General features: G+C 52.1%; 1 protein-coding gene across 8 annotated transcripts in view; it reads left to right on the plus strand.

The window, feature by feature from the left end:
• ST3GAL1 (ST3 beta-galactoside alpha-2,3-sialyltransferase 1) overlaps positions 1–26,119 on the plus strand; it is an 86,860-nt gene that overhangs the window by 52,684 nt on the left and 8,057 nt on the right. For 4 of the 8 annotated variants that reach the window (XM_089898692.1, XM_089898694.1, XM_022555534.3 and 1 more), the window contains 3 exons: positions 16,887–17,793; positions 23,606–23,802; positions 24,956–25,135. In XM_089898692.1, the coding sequence (XP_089754818.1) occupies positions 17,482–17,793; positions 23,606–23,802; positions 24,956–25,135 (689 nt within the window). In that variant the 5' untranslated portion in view covers positions 16,887–17,481. Of the gene's footprint in view, positions 1–4,497; positions 5,685–11,778; positions 15,296–16,886; positions 17,794–23,605; positions 23,803–24,955; positions 25,136–26,119 lie in introns of those variants that run through there. The other 4 variants (XM_089898690.1, XM_089898691.1, XM_022555536.3 and 1 more) reach the window with 4 other exon arrangements.

The raw sequence follows: 26,119 nt of genomic DNA on the forward strand, positions 1-26,119 counted from the left end.
CTGGCTCCCCATTTCCTTCATCCCAAAGTCCATATTTCTTAAGACTTCCATGACCAGGCCCCTGCCCACCAAAGTCACCCCTAAGGGCACCCTGTTTTCCATAACTGTGCCAAGTGCCCCCATCACCGCTGCCTCCACCGTGCACTTTTTGGGAGCTGCCTGGTTTACCCCACCCTCTCCGTTCTCCTCCATCAGTGCCAGAGGCCCCCTGTGTTCAAAGCCGGGCTCCATGGCCACATGGAGGTTGTCTCCCTTCTCCCTTCGGTTATCACCAACACGCCACTCCCGCATCCCTGGGGCCCTTGGCATTCCCTCCTTGGAAACGCTGGTCCCTCACGAGCAGAGAGTTATATGTACGAGCTGCCGTGCACACGATCCTGGAGCGGCCCAGGCTGGCTTCACCATCTAGCGGTGAGGAGAGGCGTGGCCGGTGTGCTCAGTGAGGTGTTACGGGGTTCTCGCACGCCCAGGTGAGAAGCCAGGCAGGATGGCACTGAAGAGCAGGCCTGGGAATCCACCCCAGCCCTCGGTAGTCGTGTGACCCCAGCTCCCTCTCTGGAAGATAACACTACCTTCCCCACACGATCTGCAACTGTCTCGTTCCCATCCTGCCTGGTCCCTAGGAAGCTACATAGCCTTGAATGGTACCTTCCCTGGAGGTCCTCTGGGTGCCTTGCCAGGTGTCCGGCACATAAAGAGTCAGATGCTGACACTGCCAGACAGGCGGATTGCATGGATAAATGGGGAGACAGTGGCAACTGCCTAATCAATCCAGAGACAGGATGAAGGAGACACTATCAGTGGCCACCAGCCCTGGTTAGAGATGTTCTGGGGGCCTTAGTCTGCAGGAAAAACAATGAGGATTCTCTCTGATATCTAGATATTTAAGTCCAGCAGAAGTCAGAGAGTTGACAAGTGGGAGAGAGAGCAGGTGAAATGGTCACAGAGCGGGGCTCAGGAGTGGGTGGGGTTCAGGCTCCAGTCACTGCCCAGAGTGGCCAAGGGCTAAAGGGGCCTTGCCCTGTGATTCCCCTGCGATCCAGTGGGAGGCAGTGTTGAGAGATGGCTGGTGGGTGTCCCCAGGGAGCCTGGAGGCGGGGCTTGTTAGCACGCCCCCTAGTGGGAACTGGAATGTGGTGAGCCTGGAACTTGAGTGGTGCCCACAGGGAGCCTCCCTGCCCCCAGTTCTCTCCCTGCCCCAGGCTGTCTCCATGGCATGAGGAGGACAAGCAGGCCTCCCGATGGGTGAGTCCCAGGCAGCGATGGGAGCAGCATGGTTGGGAGGATTCCAGAAAGCACAGGAGGAGGGAGGGGAGCCGGGGCACAGGGGGATCCAGCTGGCCTGCGCCAGCTCTTCCTGCACATCCTCTGAGCTGCCAGGGCTGTTCTCAGAGCAGCTTATTTCTCTGGGGAGAGGAGTGGTGGGGAGGCAGGGCTCCCTGTGGGCCAAACCTCCAGGTGGTACTGCTTGCAGGATGCAGCTGGGGAACTCAGAGTGGGCCACTGAGGGCAGGTTAATGCCAGGGTGATTCACAAGGGCGTGGTCTGGGATAGGGAAACACCAGGACAGTGTGGTCCCTGGGAGTGAAAACATTGGGGTGTTTCTAACCTTGGGGCTGAAGAGGCAAGAGGACAAGGACAGAGACCCCCAAACAGAGCCATTGCGTGGAGAGGGCCGCTTGACAGGAGCCAGAGGCCACCAGGTCCTGGCTGCCCCCCAGGGAGGGGGCCAGGGCCCTAAGCACCTGCCCTCAGCCCCCTTTCTCCCTCCAGTCTCCTTTCTGCGTCCCCATGGCCCAAAGCCCCCAGGGAGCCCGCCAGCGTGGGAACCCATGCGTGCAGCCCTTGGGCACAGAGCAGGGTGCGAGGGTGGAGGGACCATCTGGAAGGGAAGTCAGGGTGCCCGGCTCACCTCCCGAGACCCCGGAAGGCCTGGCTGCACACATTCGGCCCTCCCTGGCAGGCAGGGCAGGGACAAGGGGTGGCACTGCAGGAGGTGCTGTGCTGTCACTCCTGGTTTTCCTCCAACTGGTGTGACTTAGGCAAGTCTCGACCTCCCTGAGCCTGATCAGGAGACCCCACGGCTTCAAACCCTGCAGGGGCTTCCCATGGTGCCTGGGGTGTGGCTCCAGCCCTTAGGGGGCCACCAGACCTCGCCTGCCCGCCGCCAGCCCCATCCTGCATCTTCCTCTCTGGGTTTCCGCTTGACTTGACCTCTCTTTCAGTTCCTTCAGCCTCACCTGCTCTCCTGACAGGCCTTTGCACCTGCAGGTTCCTTTGCCTGGGGACCCTTGCTCTCTGCCTAGTTACCGGCCCATCCTGCAGTCCTCCGGCCACTACCGCTTTCTCGGGATGCCCGCCGGCTCATCCCATGCTCTATCCCCCACCGCCCTGAAGGAGGCCGTGTCATTTGGTTCTCCATGGGAAACATGTAGTACATGTAGTACGATAGCTGTATGTGTATATGCAGAGATGAATTTTTAGGAATCGGCTCACGCTTTGTGGGTGGGGCTCGCAAAGTCAAAATCTGGATGGCAGACCTGCAGGCCAGAGACTAGGCAAGAGCTGATGTCTTGGCCTTAAGTGTGTGAAATCTGTAGGGCAAGCCGGGGGGCTGGCAAGTCAGGCAGGATTTCTATGTTACTTTGTGTCACGGCCTGTTTGCCTCTCCCTGGCTGGGGCCATCTCTCAGGCCTCACCGCACCAGGCCGGGCTTCTGTTGGATGACGTTTTCTGGAGGGACCTGGGTCTGACTGCAGCCAAGGCTGGTCCTTCCTGAGCGGGGGCAGGAGACGGCACAGGAGCTGGCCCAGGACGGGCCGGGGGTGGGGGGGCCTGGCTGCCAATTTCGTGTGTGACTCAGAGGGTGGGGATGGGCTGGAGGAGCTGACCAGGGAGAAATCAAAACCGGGAAGGGAGGGTTCACATCCGCTGCCTGCCAGGCCCTGAACTGGCCGCACGCAAACCCTGTTCAGTGCTCGGGCTGCCACCATGGAGTGCAGATTGTCACTGGCCCTCTCTCTCAGCCCAGATGTCGCAGGGCTCAGGGCTGGGCCACCACCCGCTGGGCTTTCCCTTGCCCAGAATCCCGGCTCCTTGGGCAAGTCGATTGACAGCTGTGGGCCTCTGTTCCCACCTCTGAAAGAATGGAGCTGGTACCAGTGCCGTGTGACTGTCCAGTACCGTGGTTGAAACCAGGGTCTGCAAGGAGAGACCCTCCACGAATGGAAGGTGGCCCCTGATAATAGATTAATTCGTGCCCCGTGCGGCCCCCTCAGAGGCAGGGATGGTTTTTAACCCCATTTTCTACATTAGGCACTCGAAGCTCAGGCAGCGCCTGTAATGCCCCTGGGTTACACCACAAAGGGCTCGGTGCTTTTAGGATTTTCCGGCAGGGTCCCACCCCTGGCTGCAGCAGCTAGACTAACTCCTGACCTCTGACCTCTCCATCTCAACCCCTGATGGCTCCATCTGGGCCCATGACGCCCTCTGAGCTCCTGCCCTGGGAGGTGTAGAAACAGCCACGCTAGGGCAGCTGCGTGAATACAGCCGGTTCCTTATAAGGGGCCACGCCCATCTTGGAGTTGGGAGCCTGGTTCCCCTCTGAGCTCTGGACTTTGCTGTGTGTCATTGGATGAGTCACTTGCCCTTTCTGAGCTCAGCCTCCACAGCTGTTAAACGAAGTGGGGCAGAAATGAGAGGGGGCAGGTGGGAGTGTTAGCTGGCGTTCCCCGCAGGAAACCGCAGGAGGAACGCCAGTAATCAAACTTAATATTCAGGGAGCAGTCGCTGTGTGCCATGCACAGACCTATGAGCTTTACCTGCACTGACTCGATTCTTTCTCGGCCCCACACTGTGAGCTGGACACTACCTTATCCCCACGTGATGGATGACGCTTCACTGAGGCAGAGGCTTCATGCAAAAGGATTTGGTTCAGGGGATCTGGTGCTTATAAAGTTGTTGGAAAGGTGATGGGGGGCATATTGGTCCTGATGCTGCAGGCTGGGGCCCAGAGGCCAGGAAGCCAGCACAGAATCGGAGGCTGCCCTGCAGACTAGGGGGTAGAGGGAGGCAGAGGGCCTGGGTCCAATGATCAGGCCACACAGCAGCCTCAGCCCCTGCGGGAGGGAGGACAACCTGCAGTGTTTATCCTTCTCTTATTGGCCGATTCTCAACTGCATCCAGAGCCCTCCGGTCAGCGGAAGCTGGGAAATAGAGTTTCTAGACATCCAGCCCCTGCAGCACAGGGCCAAGAGCACAGAGGGAGGAAAGAATCCCCAGTCCCATAGACACTAACCAGCAGGGGGACCCTGCAAACAGAAGGAATCAGGATGCCCCCAAAACCCTCACAGGCACACGGGTTGATGCACTGAGAATTAACCGTTTGAAGAGAGAATCTGGGCCATGTGAATTACAGATACCCCTTATGCCTCTAGCCCAGTGACTACTTTGGGACCCCCTTCCCTGCAGGTTCTCAGAGGTAGAGCAGAGAGCAATGAAGTACTGGTTGTCCCGTCCCTTGAGGAATGGAAGCAACTAATGAAGCGGGTCGGAATCATAATTTTCATAATTCCCCTGGTTGGTTCTTTCATGCCTGATTTTGTTTGGTCTTTTATGTAACCCTGTCAGTAGGGCAAGCCAGGGACTCTGTTGGACTTTTTACAAATGAGGAGCCTGAAACTTAGGGAGGGAAGAGAACTGACATTTATAATGTATCCTCTCTGTGTCCCGAAACCAAGCTGGTCACTTTTTTGCAAATAATTTTTATCCTACAGCAACCCTCCATTTGGACATTATTAGTCCCACCTTGTGGATTCAGAAAACGAGTATTAGAGAGAGGCAGTGCTTTGCCCATGAGAACAAAACTGGGAATGGGAGGAGTTGGGATTTGAACCCAGGTACGTCTGGGCCATCTTTTATTCCAACAACCATTGGCCATGATCCACTGGTACAGAACCAGAACAGATGGATCCCTAGTGTCCAGTGACCAGGGGCTGCAGAACAGTGCAGGAAGGACTGTTCTTCTTTTTTTAATTTCTGTTTTATCGGTCATTTGGAGCTCTTTGGAGATTTTTTCTTCCAGTTTTATTGAGATATAATTAACATACAGCACTGTTTAAGGTGCACAGCATAATGATTAGACTTAACATACATCATGAAATGATGACCACAGCAGGTTTAGTGAACATCCAACATCTCATATAGGCACAAAATAAAAGAAGTAGGAAAAAACGTTTCTTGTGGTGAAAACGCTTAGGGTTTGCTCTCTTCACAACTTTCCTATGTAACACACAACAGCGTTCCTTGTCTTTATTGTGTAGTACATCACATCCCTAGCACTTCTTTATCTTATAACCGGAAGTTTGTACCTTTTGACCGCCTACATCCTGTTCGCACTCCTCCTACCAGAGAGGGTGGGAGGAGTGGGAACTGGTAACCACAACTCTGATCTCTTTTTTTTTTTTTTTTTTGCGGTACGCGGGCCTCTCACTGCTGTGGCCTCTTCCGCCGTGGAGCACAGGCTCTGGACGCGCAGGCTCAGCGGCCGTGGCTCACGGGCCCAGCCGCTCTGTGGCATGTGGGATCTTCCCGGACCGGGGCATGAACCCGTGTCCCCTGCATCGGCAGGCGGACTCTCAACCACTGTGCCACCAGGGAAGCCCACAAATCTGATCTCTTTTTCTGTGAGTTGGTTTGTTTGTTTGTCTTTGAACTATAATTGACCTAGAACACTATGTTAGTTCCTATTACACAACATAGTGATTCCATATTTCTATACATTTCAAAGGGATCACCATAATAATTCTAGTTGTGATATGTCACCATACAAAGATATTACCAAGTTATTGACTGTATTCCCCACACTGTATATTCCCCACACTGTATATTTTCTTTCCCCTGTGACTCATTTATTTTGCAGCTGGAAGTTTATACCTCTTAATCTGCTTTCGCTATTTCTTTCTTCCCTCACTCCCCTACCCTCTGGCAACCACCTGTTTGCTCTCTGTGTCTGTGACTATTTTGTTTTATGTTTGTTCATTTGTTGTTGTTTAGATTCCACATGTAATCGATACCATACAGTATTTGTCTTTCTCTTTCTAACTTCACTAAGCATGATACCCTCCATGTCCATCCATGCTATTGCAAATCTGCTTTATGGAAGAGTTATTTATGCACATCTTCCTTATCCACTCGTCTGTTGATGGGCACTCAGATTGCTTCCGTATCTTGGCTGTTGTAAATTATGCTGCAGTGAACATAGGGCTGCGTATATATTTTGTAATTAATGTTTCTGTTTTCTTTGGATAAATACCCAGAAGTGGAATTGCTGGATCGTACGGTAGTTCTATTTTAAATTTTTTTAGGACTCTCCATATCATTTTCGATCGTGACTGCACCAATTTACATTCTCACTGACAGTGCACAGTGGTTCCCTTTTCTCCACATCCTCACCAACACTTGTTATTTGTGATACTTTTTTAAAAAATGTATTTACTTTAGTTATTTATTTTTGGATGCGTTGGGTCTTCGTTCCTGCGTGGGCTTTCTCTAGTTGCAGTGAGCGGGGGCTACTCATTCGTTGCGGTGCGTGGGCTTCTTACTGCAGTGGCTTGTCTTGTTGCGGAGCACGGGCTCTAGGTGCGCAGGCTTCAGTAGTTGTGGCGTGTGGGCTCAGTAGTTGTGGCGCACGGGCTCTAGAGCGCAGGCTCATTAGTTGTGGCGCATGGGCTTGGTTGCTCCGCGGCATGTGGGGTCCTCCCGGACCAGGGCTCGAACCCGTGTCCCCTGCATTGGCAACTGGATTCCCAACCACTGTGCCCCCAAGGAAGCCCTGTGGTACTTTTTTGATAATAGCTTTTCTGACAAGCATGGGGTGATATCATTGTGGTTTTGATTTGCATTTGCCTGATGACTAGTGATGTTAGGCATCTTTTCATGTGCCTGTCAGCCATCTGTATGTCGTTGTTGGAAGAACATATATTCAGGTCTTCTGCCCATTTTTTAATTGGGTTATATGTTTTTGATGTTGAGTTGTATGAGTTCTTTGTATGTTTTGGATATTAATCCCTTATCAGCTATATCATTTGTAAATATCTTCTCTCATTCAGTAGGCAGCCTTTTTGTTTCATTGATCATTTCAATTATAGGTCTTTTACCTCCTTAGTTAGATTTATATGTAGGTATTTTATTCTTTTTGAAGTAATTGTAAGTGAGATTGTTTTCTTAATTTCTATTTCTGATAGTTTGCTGTTAGTGTATGGATATGGAACAGATTTCTGTATATTAATTTTGTATCCTGCAACTTTACTGAGTTCATTATGAATTGATTTAGGTTTCTGGAGGTGTCTTTAGAATTTTCTATGTATAGTATCATGTCCTCTGCAAACAGTGAGTTTTACTTCTTCCTTCCTAATAAAGGAATTTTTATTCCTTTTATTATTATTTTTTCTTTTTCTTGTCTGAGTGCTGTGGCTAAGACCTCCAGTACTATGTTGAATAAAGCTGGTGAGAGTGGGCATCCTTGTATTTTTCCTGATCTTAGAGGAAATGCTTTTATCTTTTCACCATTGAGTATGGTGTTAGCTGTAGGTTTGTCATATATGGTGTTTATTATGTTGAGATATGTTCTCTCTATACCCACATTGTGGAGAGTTTTTGTCATAAATGGATGTTGAATTTTGTCAAAAGCTTTTTCTGCATCTATTGAGATGATCATGTGATTTGTACTCTTCAGTTTGCTAACATCATGTATTATATTGATTGATTTGTGGATATTGAACTATCCTTCCATTTTTGGGAGAAATCCCGCTTGATCATGGTATATGTTCTTTTAATGTATTGTTGAATTGTTTACTAATATTTTGTTGAGGATTTTAAAATTAATTTGTTTATTTATTTTCGGCTGTGTTGGGTCTTTGTTGCTGTGTGCGGGCTTTCTCTAGTTGCGGTGAGCGGGGGCTACTCTTCGTTGCGGTGCGCAGGCTCCTCATTGCAGTGGCTTCTCTTGTTGCGGAGCTTGGGCTCTAGGCACGTGGGCTTCAGTAGTTGTGGCGCGTGGGCTTCAGTAGTTGTGGCTCACAGGCTCTAGAGCACAGGCTCAGTAGTTGTGGCACACAGGCTTAGTTGCTTCGCGGCATGTGGGATCTTCCCAGACCAAGGCTTGAACCCGTGTCCCCTGCATTGGCAGGCGGATTCTTAACCACTGGGCCACCAGGGAAGTCCCGAGGATTTTTACATCTATGTTCATCAGTGATATTTGGCCTGTAATATTTTTGTGTGTGATATCTTTGTCTGATTTTGGTATCATGCTGGCCTCATAGAATGAGCTCAGAAGTGTTCCTTCCTCTGCAATATTTTGGTATAGTTTGAGAAGGAAGGGTGTTAACTCTTTTCAGAATGTTTGGTAGAGTTTTATCTGTGAAGCAGTCTGATCCTGGACTTTTGATTGTTGGGAGGTTTTTGTTTGTTTGTTTGTTTTCTTACTGATTCAATTTCATTACTGGTCATTGGTCTCTTCATATTTTATATTTATTCCTGATTTAGTCTTGGGAGATGGAACATTTCTAAGAATTTATCCATTTCTTCTAGGTTGTCTGTTTTTTGGTGTATAATTATTCATAGTAATCTCTTACGATCCTTTGTATTTTTGTTGTGTTGGTTGTAACTTCTCCTTTTTCATTTCTGATTTTATTGATTAGATTTCTATTACTATTACAATTTCTTCCTTTATTTTTGTTAAGATTTGTTTTGTGTATTTAGGTGTGCCTATGTGGGTGCATATATATTTACAATTGATATATTTTCTTCTTGGATTGATTCATTGATCATTATGTAATGTCCTTCTTTGTCTCTTGTTACATTCTTTATTTTAAAGATTAGTTTGTCTGATATAAGTATTGCAAACCTGGCTTTCTTTTCATTTCCACTTGCGTGGAGTACCTTCTTTCATCCCCTCACTTTCAGTGTGTGTGCCTTTAGATCTGAAGTGAGTCTCTTGTAGGCAGCATATATATTTGTTATTATTCCTGTTCAGCTTCAGTGATTTCCACAACTCCGTCTTCCAGCGTGCTGATCCTTTCCTCTGTATAATCTAATCTGCAGTTGATTCCTTCTAGTGTTTTTTTTTTTTAAATCAGTTATTGTATCTTCATCTCTGTTTGGTTCTTCTTTATATTTTCTATCTCTTTGTTAAAAAACTTCTAAAGGCTCACTTTGTACATCCAATCTTCTCTCAAGTTCTTTGACCATCTTTATGATCATTACCCAGAACTTTTTATCAGGTAGATTGTTTATCTCTGCTTCACTTAGTTCTTCTTCTGGGGTTTTGTCTTGCTCCTTTGTTTGGAATATATTCCTCTGCTGCCTCATTTTGCCTAATGTGCTAATTTTATTTCTATCTATTTGGTAGGTTGGTTGTTTTTCCTGACCTTGGAAAAGTGGCCATATGTAGGAGACATCCTATGGGTCCTAGCAGCACACTCCCCTCTCATCACCAGAGCTGTATGTTCTAGGAGTGCCCCCATGTGGGCTGTGTGGGTCTCTCTGTTGTGGCAGGCTGACTACTGTGGGTGGCCTGGTAGGTGTGGCTGGCCCCCAGTCTGGGGGATTGCCAGGCCCTGCACTGTATGGAGTGTGCCAGCCACTGGTGGGAGTGGTTGGGTAATGAGGCCCCTAGCCATGGGTCCCTAGGGGACCCCAGGGCTAGTGCTGGCCCACTGGTAGATGGAGCTGGGTTCCAGGGTGAGTGGTTGCAGGTCCGAGGTTCCTGCATCTCGTGTTATCCTGCTGTGGCCAGGGTCAGATCCTGACATGGCTAGCTGCAGGGTCCAGGGTGTCCCAAAGCTGGTGTCAGCCAGCTGGTAAGTGGGGCTGGATCCCAGGGCAGCTAGCTGAGGTGTCTAAAGTGTCTTGGAGCTGGTGTTGGCCTGCCTACTGGTGAGTAGGGCTGGGGCTCGGTAGTGGGTGGGAGGAAGGTTCCTGGGTCTGGTGTTGGCCTGCTGGTGGGCTGGGCTGGGGCCCAAGGCCCCCTGGGGCTAGTGTCAGTCTGCTGATGTGCTGAGCTGAGTTCCAGGGTCTCTGGCTGCAGGGCCCTGGGGGTCTCAGAGTTAGTGTGTTGGCCTGCTGGTGGGTGGGGCTGTGACCTTGCCCCGTTAGTTGTTTGGCCGGAGGCATCCCAGTAGTGGTGCCCAAAGACTGTTGAGCAGGGCTGGGTCCTGGTGCTAATAAGCTATAGAGAGGATTCCAAAATGGTGCTGCCAGCACCAGCATCCTCGTGGTAGAACGAGCTTCCCAAAAAGGCTGTCTCTAGTGTCTGTGTCCCCAGGGTGAGCTCCAGTTGCCTCCTGCCTCTCTGGGAGCCTCTCCAAGATCAGCATTAGGGTCTGACCCAGGCTCCTTTCAAGTTACTGCTTCCGCCCTGGGTCCCGGAGAGTATGAGGTTTTGTATGTGCCCTTCGAGAGCGGAGGCTCTATTTTCTACAGTCCTCTGGCTCTCCCCAAAGCAAGTCCTGCTGGCCTTCGAAGCCAGGCATTTTGAGGGCTCGTCTTCCTGGTTCAGGACGCCCAGGCTGGGGAGGCCAGTGTGGTCTCAGACCCCTCACTCCTTGGGGAGGATCTCTGCAGCTGTAATAACCCTCCCGTTTGTGGGTTGCCTACCTGAGGTCCTGAATATAACGTAAGTCTGCTCCACCTATCCATCTCATTGTGGTTCCTTCTTTATGTCTTTAGTTGTAGAAGATCTTTTCTGCTAGATTCTGGTCTTTCTCATCAATAGTTATTCTGTAAATATTTGTAATTTTATTTGGCCCATGGGAGGAGGTGGACTTAAGGGCTTCCTACTCCACCATCTTGGCCACTCCCCCAGAGTTGTTCTTCTCTGATGGAAGGTTTGGGGGCCCTTCACCAGTCAGTTCTGATTTCATGCCACCCTGTGCCTTCACGTAAAGCCAGCCAGGACCCCAAAGGCCGGGACTTGGTGGGATCCAGTTTTCCGTGATCAGCAGGTTCACAGATGCTAATTCCCCACCACTGCTCCTCACGTTCTCAGGATGGTTGAGCCAGCCAGTCACCTCGCTGTGTGTCCCAAAGCTGCTGTGTGAGGAAGCAGAGTGAAAGCAGATGGGGCTGGGCCTCTTCGGGGACAGGGAAGTGGTGGCAGATGAGAGACTGCAGCTGCAGCCCTCTGCTTGTTGGTTTGTTTCCTTCCCTCCCACGGTCCGCTCACTCAGCCGGTGCAAGGAGCTTTGCCCTGGCACCTCTGGGGACTCCCTGCCCCTCCCCCTTCTCCGGATTCGCCAAGCCCTCATCATGTGCAGGACGCCACGCCAAGCACGCAGAGTGGCAGAGCAAAGATTCCATGCCTTCCACGCCTGGCTGTGGCTGAAGCTTGTGTCAGACCACTTATCCCACCAAGGACTGTAAGAGCTGGGTAAGATAGAAATTCAGCTCTTCGAAGGTTTTAGAGAACAACCAGGCAGCCAGGACTTGAGGGACGAAGACCCCTGGAAGGAGAGAAATGGGCGGGGGTGAGCCTGATGCTTCCTGCCACCTGCCTGCCCAAGGGATGCACTGGCTCGTGGGAGGCTCCAGAGGACAGACGGAGAGAAGCAGCTCAGTGTTGAGCAGTCTCACGAGGCTGGACATAAAAAATAACAGTAAAGAAATGAAATAAAAGTGTAGTGCGGGACTACCAAGTCAGGTAAAATCAAGGGGCCAAGAACCTAGGGCAACAGAAACCACAGGCAGAGTCATTATTCCGCACCTCTTTTTCCTTTCAAGGCATTTGCCGGAATTTCAGCGGCGTGGGACCAGAGCCTAAGGAAACAAGCTGGAAGCTGAGAGGTTGAGAAGCTAGACTGAGCCTTTGACAATCTCACAGTGTAGGGGAGACAGGAATTGGAAGTGAGAACGTGCAAGGAAGAGGTCTCTTGGTAGGCCTCCTAGCTTTCCTTTAAGAAGGGCTATGCCCTGTAAGTAAGGGCAAGCCAGAAATAACTAGTCATCAGGAAGACAAAGTGCAGCCCCAATCATCCTGGTCACCAACTGGAACAAGGTAATGTGCCCGTGCTCTACCTAGCTCCAGGAGCAAACAGATTCCTCCCTGAATAAGGACAGCCTTATTCTCAACTGCTACACTTCCAGCACATGTGGTATCCACCGTTGCCAGGCATTCCAGGAGACAGCCAAATGACCAAAGAGAGATAAGGAGAGAAAATCGGCAACAGAAATAGACCCACATCTCCTCCAAATGTCATGAGGGTGAGACGGTCTTTAAATAACTGAATAACTGTGATGGATCATTGGAGGAAGATAGATGACAAGGTGCAGATTTTCACCTGAAAACTAGAACTTATTTTTAAAAATTACTCAGATGGAAATTCTAGAACTGAAAAATACAACTGAAATGAATATAGTATATAATTTAAACAGATTAGACACAGCAGAAGAGAGTGGACAAGGTAGTATCCATCTCAGGAAGCTGAAAAGATGACAGGTTACAAACCCAAAGAAATGACAAGAAAGGAAATGAAAATGAGAGCAAGTCCTGATGAAGTAGAACAATTAGCTGTGTCTACAGAGGACAGCCCAGGAGGAGGCAGGAGCCTGGAGCAAAGTGCTGGCTTTGCCACCATCTCGCTGTGTGACCTTGGACAAGTCTCTTGCCTTCTCTGAACCTCAGTTTCTCCTCTCAGGGAAATAAGCATGATGGCTCACTTCACCCAGATGACGTGAGGACCCCGTGGAGGACGGTCATGGCAGCTCTATATTAGAAGTGCTGATATTACCGTTCACTCGGTCATTTCACCAACAGTCATACGGCAGGAGGCTATGCAGAGAGCTAGGAGGGCATCCCAGCCTTGTTAGAACTACTGTGCAGTTCAGCCGGCATTAAATAAACATTCACAAACCAATACTGTCCGTTCATTTGGTTTTCCAAGCATTGGAAACAACTCTTCTCTCAGTGGCTGGTAATTGCTGACCTCTCTTTATGGACGGGGTAGGGGGGGTATATCTTCACTAGGGACCCTCCTTCGGGGAATCCTTACTTTCTGAGTTCTTGAAAGGGCACCAACTTGCGTCAGCTTTTTGCAGTGACCCCGTTAGCCCGTCACATCCACGTCCGCTGTGCCTCTCCCAGAACTCCCGTGTGTGGCCGTGAGATGACTGTCTCTCTGCAGACAGGACAGGGAGCTGTGTCCTCCTCCCCACTCCCTCTCCTCGTCCTCTTTGTTTTGGGAGGCTTGGCCAGCCTCCGTCCCTGGCCGCACTCTTGGCATGCGGAGATCTGTGGCCCATGGTGTATTGGCCTCAGTTCCATCTCTGGGTGCCAGGGCTGGCGCTCCCCGTGTGTAGCAGCCTGCCTCACATCACAGAGTGTAGAAAGTCACGCATTCCTCCTTTCTTCCCTGGGGCTGGGGGGAAGGGGAAGGTGGAGGGCTGTTCTTGCTTTTCCACTGCAGTTTTTTTCCAGGGCTGTCAAAAGTGCTAACTGATACCAGCCTGGAAGTGTCTGCTGGTAGGTGGGTTCAGAACAAGCACCCTGGCCTCAGAGATGCAGCTACCAAGGCGTCCCAGCTGGATGGGAGGAGGATGTCACAATCTGTAGCTCGGCAGCTCAGCCTTGCCCTCTGTCCCAACTCTCACCACACCTTCCCCCGGCCTCCGCCAGCGCTAGTGTAGAACATTAATATCTCTCGTGGAGCTGGGACGTTGTAGGGAACCTAACCTCTCATTCAGAATTTTATTCGATCAACATGGTTCAGTAATCATCTATTTCAGTGAACTTGTCTCTGCCCTTGGCATCAGGATACAGAGTCAATAAGAGCATCATGGGCCCTGCTCATGACAAAGACAGATGTAATGAGACCATGTGAGTCCTCTGCTTAGACCCTCCAGTGGGTCTCCATGTCCCTCAGAGAAATCATGGCTTCTGAGTCCCGCACACCCTCGAACCCACCCACATACATGCCACATACATGCTCCTCTCCGATCCAAGGACACCAGCCTCCTTTCTCCCAAAGGCACTGGAGCCTCGCAGATGCCTGGGAAGCTCCCACCTTAGAATCTTTCATGATGGGTCCCCCACCACCCAGCCCAGAGCCTGGCACAGCTCAGGGCCCCAGCAGAGATGCAGCGAGCGAATCGCGTGAATGGACAGATCTTGCTTGGTTAATAGCCTCGAGAAGTGGGCAGAATCTGTGTTGTCAGCCCCATGTTCCTGTTGAAGGGATGGTTCAGAGAGGTTAGGTAACTTGTTCACAGTCACACAGCAAATGGGTCGTGCAACCTGATGAGAATCAGAATCTTCCGACTCTTAGTCTGTGCTTTCTTGCTCAGGTCTCCACTCTGAGTTGGTGGCTCTTTCCCTTCATTCACCTCTGCATTCCTTCATGCCATGTGTGTTCCCGGTTTCCGGGCCACGACAATGAGTGGGACTGAGTTTCTATCCTCCTGGAGCTCCCAGCTCAGGGAGGAGACAGATTAAGTACACAGCACAGGCAGAGTGGAGCCAGGATGCTGTGGAGGCCAGGAGAGGCCCCTATTCAGGCCGGCAGTGGGCAGGCCTCCCTCCAGGATCAGTGCCAGCTGAGCCCTGAAGAATGAATCAGAGCCAGGTGGGGTGGGGTGGATTTTCCGGACGGTGGGGACAGTCTGGGTAGGTGCCCAGAGGCAGGAGCAACTGTGACCTGTGGGTCCGTCATGTTGCTTCAAGTTAGGGGATTTATTCTCTCAGGCCCCTGAAAAGTCAAGGCATAGGGTGGGCTGCAGGGCTGGATCGACTGGGGATTCAACACTGTTCGCCTCTTCCGGTGAGCTAGCAAAATGTCCAGTACGACCCTGACCTCGCATCCAAACGGCAAACTGGCCAGAGCAAAAGAATGTTTCTTTGCCCCCCACTGCAAGAAGTCAGGAGTTTCACTCCAGATGAATTAGGCTACATATCCATCCCTGGACCAATGACTGCGGTAGGAGGGGTGGGAACCCTCTGCCTGCCAAGTTAAATCAGAGCCCGCCCTTGAGGATAAGCAGGTTAATCTAACTCAGATGACAGAAGCTTGATGGAGAAGCAGGGGACAGCTGGAAGGGACAGCTCTGGACACCATTAGGTTCTACATACAAGTCACATTTTCACGACAAGTAGAAAGTGGAGCAGTAGGCAAATGGAGAGACGTTGCCGCCCGGGCTGAGGTGTTGAGGAAGCAGTGGAGGCAACACATCTTGAGCCCTGGCTGCCTCCAGGAAGGCACTGTGGATTTAATCTGATTTTTGAGCTGCCCCTCTTTCTACCAAAAAGGTAAATCAATCTCCCTTCCACTGTTGCTTTCCTGGAAAAAATATATCCTGCTTGTTGATAGTCTACACGTTGAGGATGGGGAAGGAATTGATCAGACAGATAGAGATAGGGGCACGTTCCAGGCAAGTACCAAAGGGAATCATGTTCAAGTGCAGAGGTGTGACCACAGCTGCACTCTGCAGAAGCCCGGAAAGTCAGTGAGGTGTGGGGACTTGTGTTACAAGCGTTTGAGGAGTCCTGGTTTGCTTTCTTTGATTAAATAACTCCCAGCTTTCTCTGTATCCCTCCAACTATGGTCATCTGGAGCCCAGTTAACAGACAGGGTGTCCCGTCCAGGGCAGACCTCCTGCTCGTGTTTCTGGTACCCTGGCTCCTCCAGGTGCATGGAGTCAGAGGGGTGTGGGTCTGGATTCAGATCCTGCTTCTTACTTTCCCCATGACCTTGGGAAAGTCATTTAATCTCTTTGAATCTCCGTTTCTTCTTAGGACAACCTGGGAAACCCCTATCTAGCTGATGGTGTACTTTGTCAATCATCTGAGGAAATAGATATGTATGACTGTACCATCCTGTTTGGCTGTTAGTGGCTCATCCAAGAACATTCATTCGTACATTGAAAATGGAAAATGAAAGTTTAGCAGTTACTTAATGAACACCAGAAACTCAGCATATAGCATTTTTTAAAATTAATTAATTTATTTATTGTTGGCCGCATTGGGTCTTTGTTGCTGCACGCGGGCTTTCTCTAGTTGCGGCGAGTGGGGGCTACTCTTCGTTGTGGTGCACGTGCTTCTCATTGCGGTGGCTTCTCTTGCTGTGGAGCACGGGCTCTAGGCGTGTGAGCTTCAGTAGTTGTAGCACGTGGGCTCAGTAGTTGTGGCACGTGGGCTCTAGAGCACAGGCTCAGTAGTTGTGGCACACAGGCTTAGTTGCTCCGCGGCACGTGGGATCTTCCTGGACCAGGGCTTGAACCTGTGTCCCCTGCATTGGCAGGCAGATTCTCATCCACTGCGCCGCCAGGGAAGTCCCAGCATATAGCATTTTGTCTTATATAAGCGGAGCTATTACTATCCCATTTTACAGAAGGGAAAATTGAGGGTCAGGAAGGCTGAATAACTTTCCCAAAGCCATACAACTGGTAAACCAGTACTTGAACCTGGGCCAGGTGGAAGCCTGGGCCACCCCCTAAGCATACCATTTTGGTTGTGGTTGAACTTTAGAATCTGAGAGAGAGAGAGTGAAGGAGAGAGAAAGTAGCATGTACTTGGCAATCTCTGTGTACCTGGCACTGTACGTGCATTATTAACTCATTTCACAAACTTAGGTCTGATTCTTAAAGGTACTAGGTTCTGGTTGCAGGAAAGATGGGTGGGCCACCTTCCGTGTCTCTTAGCAACCTTGAAGGATAGGCGTTAACATCCCACTGTACACATGCACACACTGAGGCTCAAAAGGGTAAAATATTGTCTGTAGCCACTTGCCACATTGGCTTGACAACAAAACGGAAGACGATGGGAGGAAGTGGAGAGAGAAATGGTTTTTATAAAACAGTAATAGAAGTTCATCCTGTTTTCTTCCTCCTTTTCTGTGCAGATGACAGACAACCCTCAGTGCCTTTGTCAAGTCGGCTGCTTCACTGCCACATCTCTGGTGACAGCATGGGCAAGACCAAGTTCTAATTAAGGATTGTCACACACCGTCTTCTCTGGAGGGCGGTAACAAAGACAGCTTGACCCTGTCCTGTACCGCGACCCTTCCTTCGAGGCCTTTACCTCTGAGGGACCCTGGCCTGTCACAAGGATTAATTACCCCTCAACCCCCTTGGATGGGAAAGGAAATCACTGTTATCAAGTTTCGATTAAAGCTTCATCAGGAGACATTATCGGCTGTTTAAGGATTGCTGAGGAAGCAGGCCGCTTTATTTCCTGAAAGACAAATTATACGCCAGCAGAGGCACCCCGCCACAAGTGGTCCGCTTAGCCTTTGAGTGTCGCGGGTGATGTCGGGCACAGCCGGGTGGCCGTTGCCCAGCAGCAGTGGCCATAGGAGGCTTTGAGGCTCCCTGGGGCTCCCCGCCTTGCCTTGCAGTCGATCCTCTGTCTCTGGGATCTTTCGTGGAAGTTCCTCCTCAATTAGGCGCGATTTCCTGCAGCCCATCCCTGGGAGGCCCCGCGTCAGGAGAGCAGAAATGGCGACCGCGAGGAAAAGAATTCTCAAAGTGCTCACTTTACTCACCCTCTTCATCTTCCTCACCTCCTTCTTCCTGAACTACTCCCACACCATGGTGGCCACCGCGTGGTTCCCCAGGCAGATGGTCCTCGAGCTCTCGGACAACTTCAGGAGGCTCGTGAATTACCCCCACAGGCCCTGCACCTGCGCCCGCTGCATCGGACAGCGCAAGGTGTCCTCCTGGTTCGACGAGAGATTCAACCGGTCCCTGCAGCCGCTGCTGACGGCCAAGAACGCGCTCCTGGAGGAAGACACCTACAGCTGGTGGCTGGTGAGAGCCGGGGCTGAGTGTGGGTCTGGGGGTGAGATGTGGGCGGCCCCTGCCTGCCAGACGCTCAGACCCAAGTGTGCACCAGGGGCCTTGCCAGGAGCTTGGCAGGATTCAGAATACTGGTCAGCCGTACGTTCGTTGGTTCATGCATTCAGCCTCTGTTATTGAGGATCTCCTGTATATATTATAAATCAGAGCAGAGGGCCCTGTAGCAGTTCCCTGTGTCTGCCGTAACAGGTGATCGCACGCTTGGTGGCTTACAGCAACAGAAACGCATTTTCTCGCGATTCCGGAGGCAGAAGAAGCCTGAGCTCAAGGTGCAGGTTCCAGGGATTAGGACTTGGGCATATCTGTTTAGAGGCCACTACTTAACCCACTCTGGGTATGGAGAAGCCAAAAAAAAAAAAAAAACCAGATTGTTATTCTCATGGAATTATATTCTGGCAGAGAGAGACAGATAAGAAACAAATAAACAAGATAGACTCAGATAGAAGTGCTCGGAGGAGGATAAAAGGGGTTTGGGAGAAACTTGGGGCAGGGGCCTCTGTAAATGGGCTCGTCAGGAAGGTCTCTGAGCAGCCGGGAATTGAGCTGAGACCCAAAGGCGGAGAGGGCGCCGGCTGCGGGAGGATCTGGGGAAAGTGCCGCGGGTCACGGGGACAGCGAGTGTGAGAGCACTGGGGCAGCATCCGCTTGGCGTGTTGGAGGAGCTGGAGCTGTGCGTGGCCGTGAGCGCGGGCGTCCAGGAGTGGGCAGGACCCACAGCCAGGAGCCTGGGGTTTGTTCTAAGTGCAACAGGAAACCACTGTAGAATTTTAACTAGGGGAGGTCCATGATCTGATCTAGTTGTTGAGCGCAAAGTGGATTGAAGGGGAGTGAGAAATATCCATTCATTGAAGACTTATTGAGCATCTATTAGATGCCAAGATACTGAGATGGAAAGAAACAGCCTTGCCTTTTTAGCTTGCAGGGATGGTTGGAGGAGAAGGGAAAACAGACCAGCACAGGCAGGGTGATAGGTGATAGGCACCCAGGGTCCCTGGGTTTTGCTCCTGACTTTCTGTATTTTATCAAGGGTGATGTTGAGGAAGCTCTTCATCTCAGATTCTCAGATTGAGGTAGTAATAGTCACCTCACCAGGTTTCTCTATAGCACCGCAAACATTAGGTTTTAACATTTTTATTTATTTTTGCTGTTTTAACGGGCAAGGGAAAATGAATTTGCATTCTTTCAGCACTTAATGAAGGCTGAATGTTTTCCCATGTGGCTCTTAACCGTTTCATCAAATTGTCCTCCCACGTCCCCACCCCAGCCCTTATGTGCAGTCCTTCTTTGCTGGAGTTTAGCCTCTTGGAAGGGATTTTGCAGGGTAGGAAGGAAGGGGAGAAGGTTCCTCATGAATAGAAATCAACAGAAAGGAGCAGGGCTTTAGAGCTTCTGGGTTCCTTGACAACACACAGACCACATGTTTTGAGTAAAGAATCAGGACACCACATCTGACGAGCACTCCCGTCCCTCCAGACGGAGACACAGAATATTGAAATAAAAACCACCCTGGGGGCTTCCCTGGTGTCGCAGTGGTTGGGGGTCCGCCTGCCAATGCAGGGGACGCGGGTTCGTGCCCCGGTCCGGGAGGGTCCCACATGCCGCGGAGCGCCTGGGCCCGTGAGCCATGGCCGCTGGGCCTGTGCGTCCGGAGCCTGTGCTCCGCAACGGGAGAGGCCACAACAGTGAGAGGCCCCCGTACCGCAAAAAAAACAAAAACAAACAAACAAAACACCCTGGGAGTTCCAGCAGGCACCGTAGCTCTGCATAAAGGCCCCCAGACAGCCAGGACAATGTCTGACAGATCCAGATTTCGGACCCCAAACACAGAGCCCTGCTTTTAAAGTATGACGTGCCTGGTGGGAAATGCCCTGAAGGATGCTTGGCTGGCGGGGAGCCCGCAGAAGGTGATTGATGCCAGGTGTCAGAGGGGCTGGCCCTAGACATGCTGTTCCCCAGACCTATTCGGGGCCCTGGTTTGGAGCAGACCCCTCGTGTCTGCTCCCTCTTCTACTTTGTCTCCGGGATGAGGGGAAGGACTTCACTGAGGTCACTCAGCCATCCATACAGAGCCAGGCCTGGGACCCTGCCGCCCGCCGCAAGGCACCCTTGCTTTCCCGTCTTCTTGCCCACCGCTGCTCCTCCAGACCCACATGGGAGGGAGGGCAGGCGTGGGGGAATCAGGAAGAAGCCTTCAGGAGCTGGGGGCTGACAGCTCAGGTGCCTTGGGTATCACGAAGTCCCCCATGTCCTGCGGCAGTGGGGTGATGCTGGCTGTCTCAGCCTCTGCCTCCAGGCTCTGCCTTAAGACTTGATGCTTCCTCAGGGAGCCTCTGACAACCAGCAGCAGACACTGCTTGAGCGCTGATTGTAGACAAAGAAACACACTGCTTGGAAACTAGGCAGGAAGAGTGAGAGGGGAGAAGGGTGTCTTGGAACTTCTGCCCTTTCTCTCCTGCGTGCATGTCAGCAGCCCTCTGGGACTTCCGTTGTCATTTACAAAAGGCAGAGAAGTCAGAGAGTTCCTTCCCAAGGAAGACGGGGACATAGCGGTACTGACCTGCCTCATCTACCCCAGCTGGTGAGTGGATGCTTTAGGGCTCTAATCCCCAGAAACACAGCTCGATTCCAGCCCGCTGTCCCCGAGTTCTACTCAGCTCTGTACTCACCCCGTGGCCTAGATCTTTCCCTCTCTGGGCCTCAATCTCCGTTCCTGCCAATGAGTGTCTGAAACAGAGCCAAGGTTCCTGAAGTGTGAGCCGGTGGGGCAGCGTGATTCCTGGTGATACAGGGGCAGGGCCTTTAAGAGCATCGCATCACGCTCAGGGCGAGGATGTCATTCGGCTTTAATTCTCTTTCCATCTTTGAAGTTGCAAGGATTAAATGTCGCTCCTTGTTTCATGATGTGCCTCTAACACCTGCCCATCTTGGTTCTAGCAAAGGAGGGCGGCTTGCCTGGGCAAGCAACAGGATGGAGCTGGAATCAAATAAAGTGGTTTTGTTTTCATTGTACTGGACACTTCCTTTTTTTTTGGACAGATTTTTTTACTTCTGCCAAGTAATTCTTGCTTTCCGCTTGTGGCAGAGATATGAGATTTCCTTTAAAAATAAACTTACTTTTTAAAGTGAATCATTAAAGAGGGGTAAGTCAGTAGTAGGTGGACGGGACAACGTGATGCTGCACTCCCAGCGTGGGTACCCTGCCGGCTGTGAGCCTTCAAACCCCAGGGCTCCCGAGGCAAAGCAGGCACATGTGTCACATAATAGGTGCTCAGTAAATATTGCTGAGCGCTGGATTAAAGAATGCCGTGTTGCTCCCTTAACCCAGCATACAGTGTCATGCTCCCCGAGGCAATGACATGGATGGAGGACACACTCTGGTTCTGAGCGCATCTTCACATTGTCAGGGCTCTTCCTGGGTGGGGGCCCCCGTGGAGGTCCCTGCCGGGCAGCTTGGCTGTGGTCCTCGATCCCAGGGGTTCTCAGAGTGTGGTCCCTGCATCAGTAGCAGCATCACCTGGGAGCCTGTGAGAAATGGCTCTGTTGCCCAGATGTCACACATTAGCCCAGGTGATTCAGGAGCCTGGAGCTGCCCCAGGAGATCCTATCGGAGCAGGTGTTTAATCTGGATATAATTTTTGTCTTATTGTCGTAAAATATACACAACATAATATTTATCACTGTTTTATAAGTGTGCAATTCCATGGCATTAAATGCATTCACGATGTTGGGTTACCATTACCACTACCCGTACCTGGCACTTCCGTCGCCTCCAACAAAAGCCCATTGTATCCATTAATAACCACCCCCCTCAGCACCCCTCTCATCCCTCAGGCAGCCATCATTCTACATGCTAGAATTTGGCGATTCTAGTATCTCCTGTAAGTGGAATCGTACAATATGTGTCCTTCTGTGTCCGGCAAATAAGCCAGTGAAATAACACTTAGCATAAGTGTTTTCAAGATTCATCCATTGGGAGCATATATCAGAATGTCCCTTTTTTTATAACTGAATGATATTCCAGTGTCTGCACGTTCCACGTTTTGTTTATTCATTCATCCATCGATGGACACTTGGGTTGTTTCCGCCTTTTGGCTATTGTGAGTAATGCTGCAATGAACACGAGTGAACAAGTATGTGCTCATGACCCTGGTTTCAGTTCTTTTTTGTTTTTGTTTTTGTTTTGGCCTCATCTTGTGGTTTGCGGGACCTTAGTTCCCCGACCAGGGATTAAACCTGGGACCTCAGCGCGGAGTCCAAACCGCTGGACTGCCAGGGAATTCCCTGATTTCCATTCCTTTTAATACTTAGGAATGGAATTGCCGAGAAACCACCAAACAGTTTTCCACAGTGGCCGCGCTAGTTTACATTCCCACCAGCAAGGCACGAGTGTTCCAGTGTCCTCACCTACGCTTGCTATTTCCCCTTTTTCTTTTATTGTAACCAGTGATGTTTCTAAGTAGAAGTGTGTCTGCGGTCCTGATGTCGTTGCCTGCGGCTCCCGCAGCATGTGAGTGTCTTAGGCTGGAGGAGATGCTGGGTGGTTTCATCTATTGGACCATCCAGGCCTCCTGGTGTGCCTCTCCTTGGGGATGCTAATTCCTCCAATGCCAGGTGGGGACCAGATGCCTGGGGATCTCCCTACGCAATCCCCCCATCACTGACCTCCTAGACAGTGGCCAGAGCAGCTGCTAGCCTCACCTTTCTCTCCTAGCCCCTCTCTTGTTCCTGGGGCTGCGAGTGACTGGTGGGACTCACCCCACAGCCACCTACCCCTCCTCAAGCTCAGGGACTGGGCTTTCCAAAGGTCAAGGTTCCAGGGCTCTGAGGCAGGGGTGATATTGTGGGAGAGACTTCAAGGTGGGCTTATAAAAGCCTGGCTTCAAATCCTGCTTTGGATTCGGGACACGTGCTCAACCGACCTGGGCCCCAGAGCATCCTTTCTCGTCTGCCTTTGAAGTGACACAGCCCTGCGGCTTGGTGACACAGGCAGATGCGATGCTTCTTAGGAAATCTCTGCAGGTTTCACTGAGTGGGGGAGTAACGTGCATCAGTGAGTGGCCACTATGCAGCATGGCCGAGCTCCCCCGAGGCAGTGGACGGACGTGGGTGTACAGAGAGAGGGCTCAGTAGGGAGACCCACTCATCCCACTTTTAGCGCTGAGAGTCCTGCTTCTAGGGAAACCCCTGGGCCAACCAGGGGGCTGGTCACCCTCAGGATAAACCCAGTGTTCGTCTCCGCCTGTGGGTCAGAGAGGTCCCAGGGCAGCTGACCTTGGGTGTGGGTGTGAAAACAATTTGTTAAGCAGACATTGGACTCCTTGATGCATCCGGCAAAGGGCTGATTCTTGAGTCTGGCTGGAGCCCGGTGGTCCTGGGGCTGCAGGAGCTGAAAGGCGGGAGGGTGAGGGGAACAGAGGGGAGGGGAGGCAAGCGTGAAGGGTCACCCGACCCTTCTCCCATGTGCTTTACTCATACCAGCCAGTCTCACTGCGTCGAGGCCAGAGCTGTACCTCACACGTAGTAGGTGCTCAATAAACCTTTGTAGAATGAGTGAATGATCTCTTGCCTTCCCATCTCCCTGAGTGGCCCTTGGGCTCCTGGCAGGGGAGGTGGCTGTCTGAGCCGCCTGCATCTCCAGGTGCCCAGCGGAGAGAAGGGTACTCGGGAGGGGCTGGATCACCAACCACAGGGGGCTTGGGGCCCGGCAGCGGGGCCCAGAGGTAACACATCCAGACTGACTGTGTCCTGCGTCCTCCGCCCACAGAGGCTCCAGCGGGAGAAACAGCCCAGTAACTTGAACGACACCATCAAGGAGCTGTTCCAGGTGGTGCCCGGGAACGTGGACCCCCTGCTGGAGAAGAGTTTGGTAGGCTGCCGGCGCTGTGCCGTCGTGGGTAACTCTGGCAACCTAAGAGAGTCCTGGTACGGGCCTCAGATAGACAGTCACGACTTCGTGCTCAGGTGGGTGCCAGCCCCTCGCCCCCCAGGCCATCCCGCTGCCCCCCGGGCCCCTGGAGCTGCAGGGGGCTTCATGGCTCAGCGTCAGGAGGTCAAGACCCCAGTCCGGGTGTGCCCAGCCTTACCTGGGGACCCCGGGCCCCTCACTGCCCCCTCTAGGCCTCAGTTTCCCCATCTGCATTGCAGATGAACCAACAGGGCCTCTCTGGATGGAGAGAGGAAACCATACACAGAGGTACCCAGGGGGCTGGGAGCTTGGCCTTGAGAGGCCTGGCCAGAGGGCAAGACTAACTTGAGGACTCTTGTTTAATCTTTAAAATCCATCCCTGTCTGGGAGTTCCCTGGCGGTCCAGTGGTTAGGACTCAGCATTCTCACTGCCAGGGGCTGGGGTTCCATCCCTGGTCTGGGAACTAAGATCCCGCAAGCTGCGCGGCCAAAAAAATAAATAAAATAAAAGCCGTCTCTGTTTTGCCATCTAGGCCATAACATAACTATATACTTTTAATGTAAAATATGTTTCCCTGACACCACGTAAAATGGATATTCCAGGGAGATGCCCCACGTCTCTCCCGCGTTTCTTGTCATCCCCACACCAGTCACCCGACCCAGGGGCACCAGTGACTCAGATGAGAAGCGCAGGCACCTTCTAGAACCAGCCCCTGTTTCTGTGGTCTCTGACTTTGTCTTTAGACCACTCACCTGGCCTCAGGGAGCCTCAGTGTACCTGGTGTCCAGTGGGCATGTCCATGGTGAGGGGGAAAGAGTCAGGTTCAGGGTCAGACAGGCCCTGAGTTCAAGGCTGCCTCTGGGTTACTCTGTGTCCTGGGATAAATTCTTTGCACTCAGATTTCTTTGGCCATAAAAATAGGACCATAAAGTACGTGCTGGACACCGTCATCACTAAGCGTCAATGATGTGCGTCACTGGACCAGGACAGAGTAGGCCATCGATGGTGGCGATGGTCAGGCTCACTCGAGATCATAAATGAGAAAACAGTAGCAAAAGCCTCTGAGCTGTGCTGCAATTGCCCCCATTTTACAGATGCGGAAGTTGGGGCCCAGTGGAAGGGGCCCAGCACAGCCTCGCAGAGCTGAAGCTGACCCTCAGAATCGGTGCCCCAGTGTGATGCCTGTCCTCTCTCCCTCCCCCTCCCAGGATGAACAAGGCCCCCACGGCAGGGTTTGAGGCCGACGTGGGCAGCAAGACCACCCACCACCTCGTGTACCCCGAGAGCTTCCGGGAGCTGGCGGAGAACGTCAGCATGGTCCTGGTCCCCTTCAAGACCACCGACCTGCAGTGGGTGATCAGCGCCACCACCACAGGCACCATCTCCCAGTAAGTCCCCTCGGGGCACCTGGATGAGGGTCACTGCTTGTCCCGCTGCTACTCCTTGCTGTGTGAGGGCCTCTGAGCCCCCCGCCATGCTGTTCCACCCCCTACAGCCATGCTCGTGCTGTCCCTCCCCCGGAGCACCTCCCCTCCCCAGGCCTCCTCCTGGAGGGCAGAGCCCCAGTCCCCCGGCCGCCTCCAGACCCTCCGGCTCTTCTTGGTACCCCTCCTCCCATCACCCCGATGCACCTGGAGCTCCGGCCTTCCTCTTCCTCATGACTTCCCGCCCCCCCCAATAGACCTCCCAGGTTTGCTTCCCCAGACACCCTGGAAACCCCTCGGGAGAGGGAGCCCCGCTGGAAAGGACACAGCACGTGTTAGTTCTGACCCCGTGCTCATCTCTGGGGTGCTCCCCGTTGATGACAGCCTCCGCCCACCCCCGCTTCTCAAACCATCAGAATGGCCCCGGCCGGGCTGGGGGGCGGGCGGGGAGACCGGGCGTGGAGCACATCGGCTCCGGCTGCCTTGAGCACCGAGATGCTCACATCTTCTGATTTGTTCTGGGCACTTGGCACGGGTCTCAGTGAATTCCCACTAGTCCTTCTCATGACCTCCAGCCTCCAAGGAGACCCGGAGGCTTGGCCCCTTCGCAGAGCCAGGCTCGCACCTGCCTGAAGAGAAGTGGCTTAGTGCCCAGATGGCCAAAAGCCTCCTTGTCTGAGGCCTGGTTAGGAAGCCCGAGGGATTTGGGTGCGGGAAGCCTGGGGGCTGTGCTCGTAGGAGGAGGGCAGTGAGGGAAGTGGGCGCAGCCAGGGGAGGAGCTGGACCAGCCAGGGCTCCGCTGCTGGCCCCTTCCTCCTGGTCCCACAGGCTGGAACGTGACTTGTCCCCGAGGTAGATGCAACGTGAGGCCAGGTGGCCAGGCACGTATACCGTCATCTTGGGGGCACGTGAAATCTTGCAGATGAAAAGGGGGCCATTGTGGGCCTA

Source organism: Delphinapterus leucas, chromosome 17, assembly GCF_059928025.1.
Source record: "Delphinapterus leucas isolate spDelLeu-1000000601 "Yukka" chromosome 17, BTC_Dleu_Yukka2, whole genome shotgun sequence".
In the NCBI taxonomy this organism is placed as follows: Eukaryota; Metazoa; Chordata; class Mammalia; order Artiodactyla; family Monodontidae; genus Delphinapterus; species Delphinapterus leucas.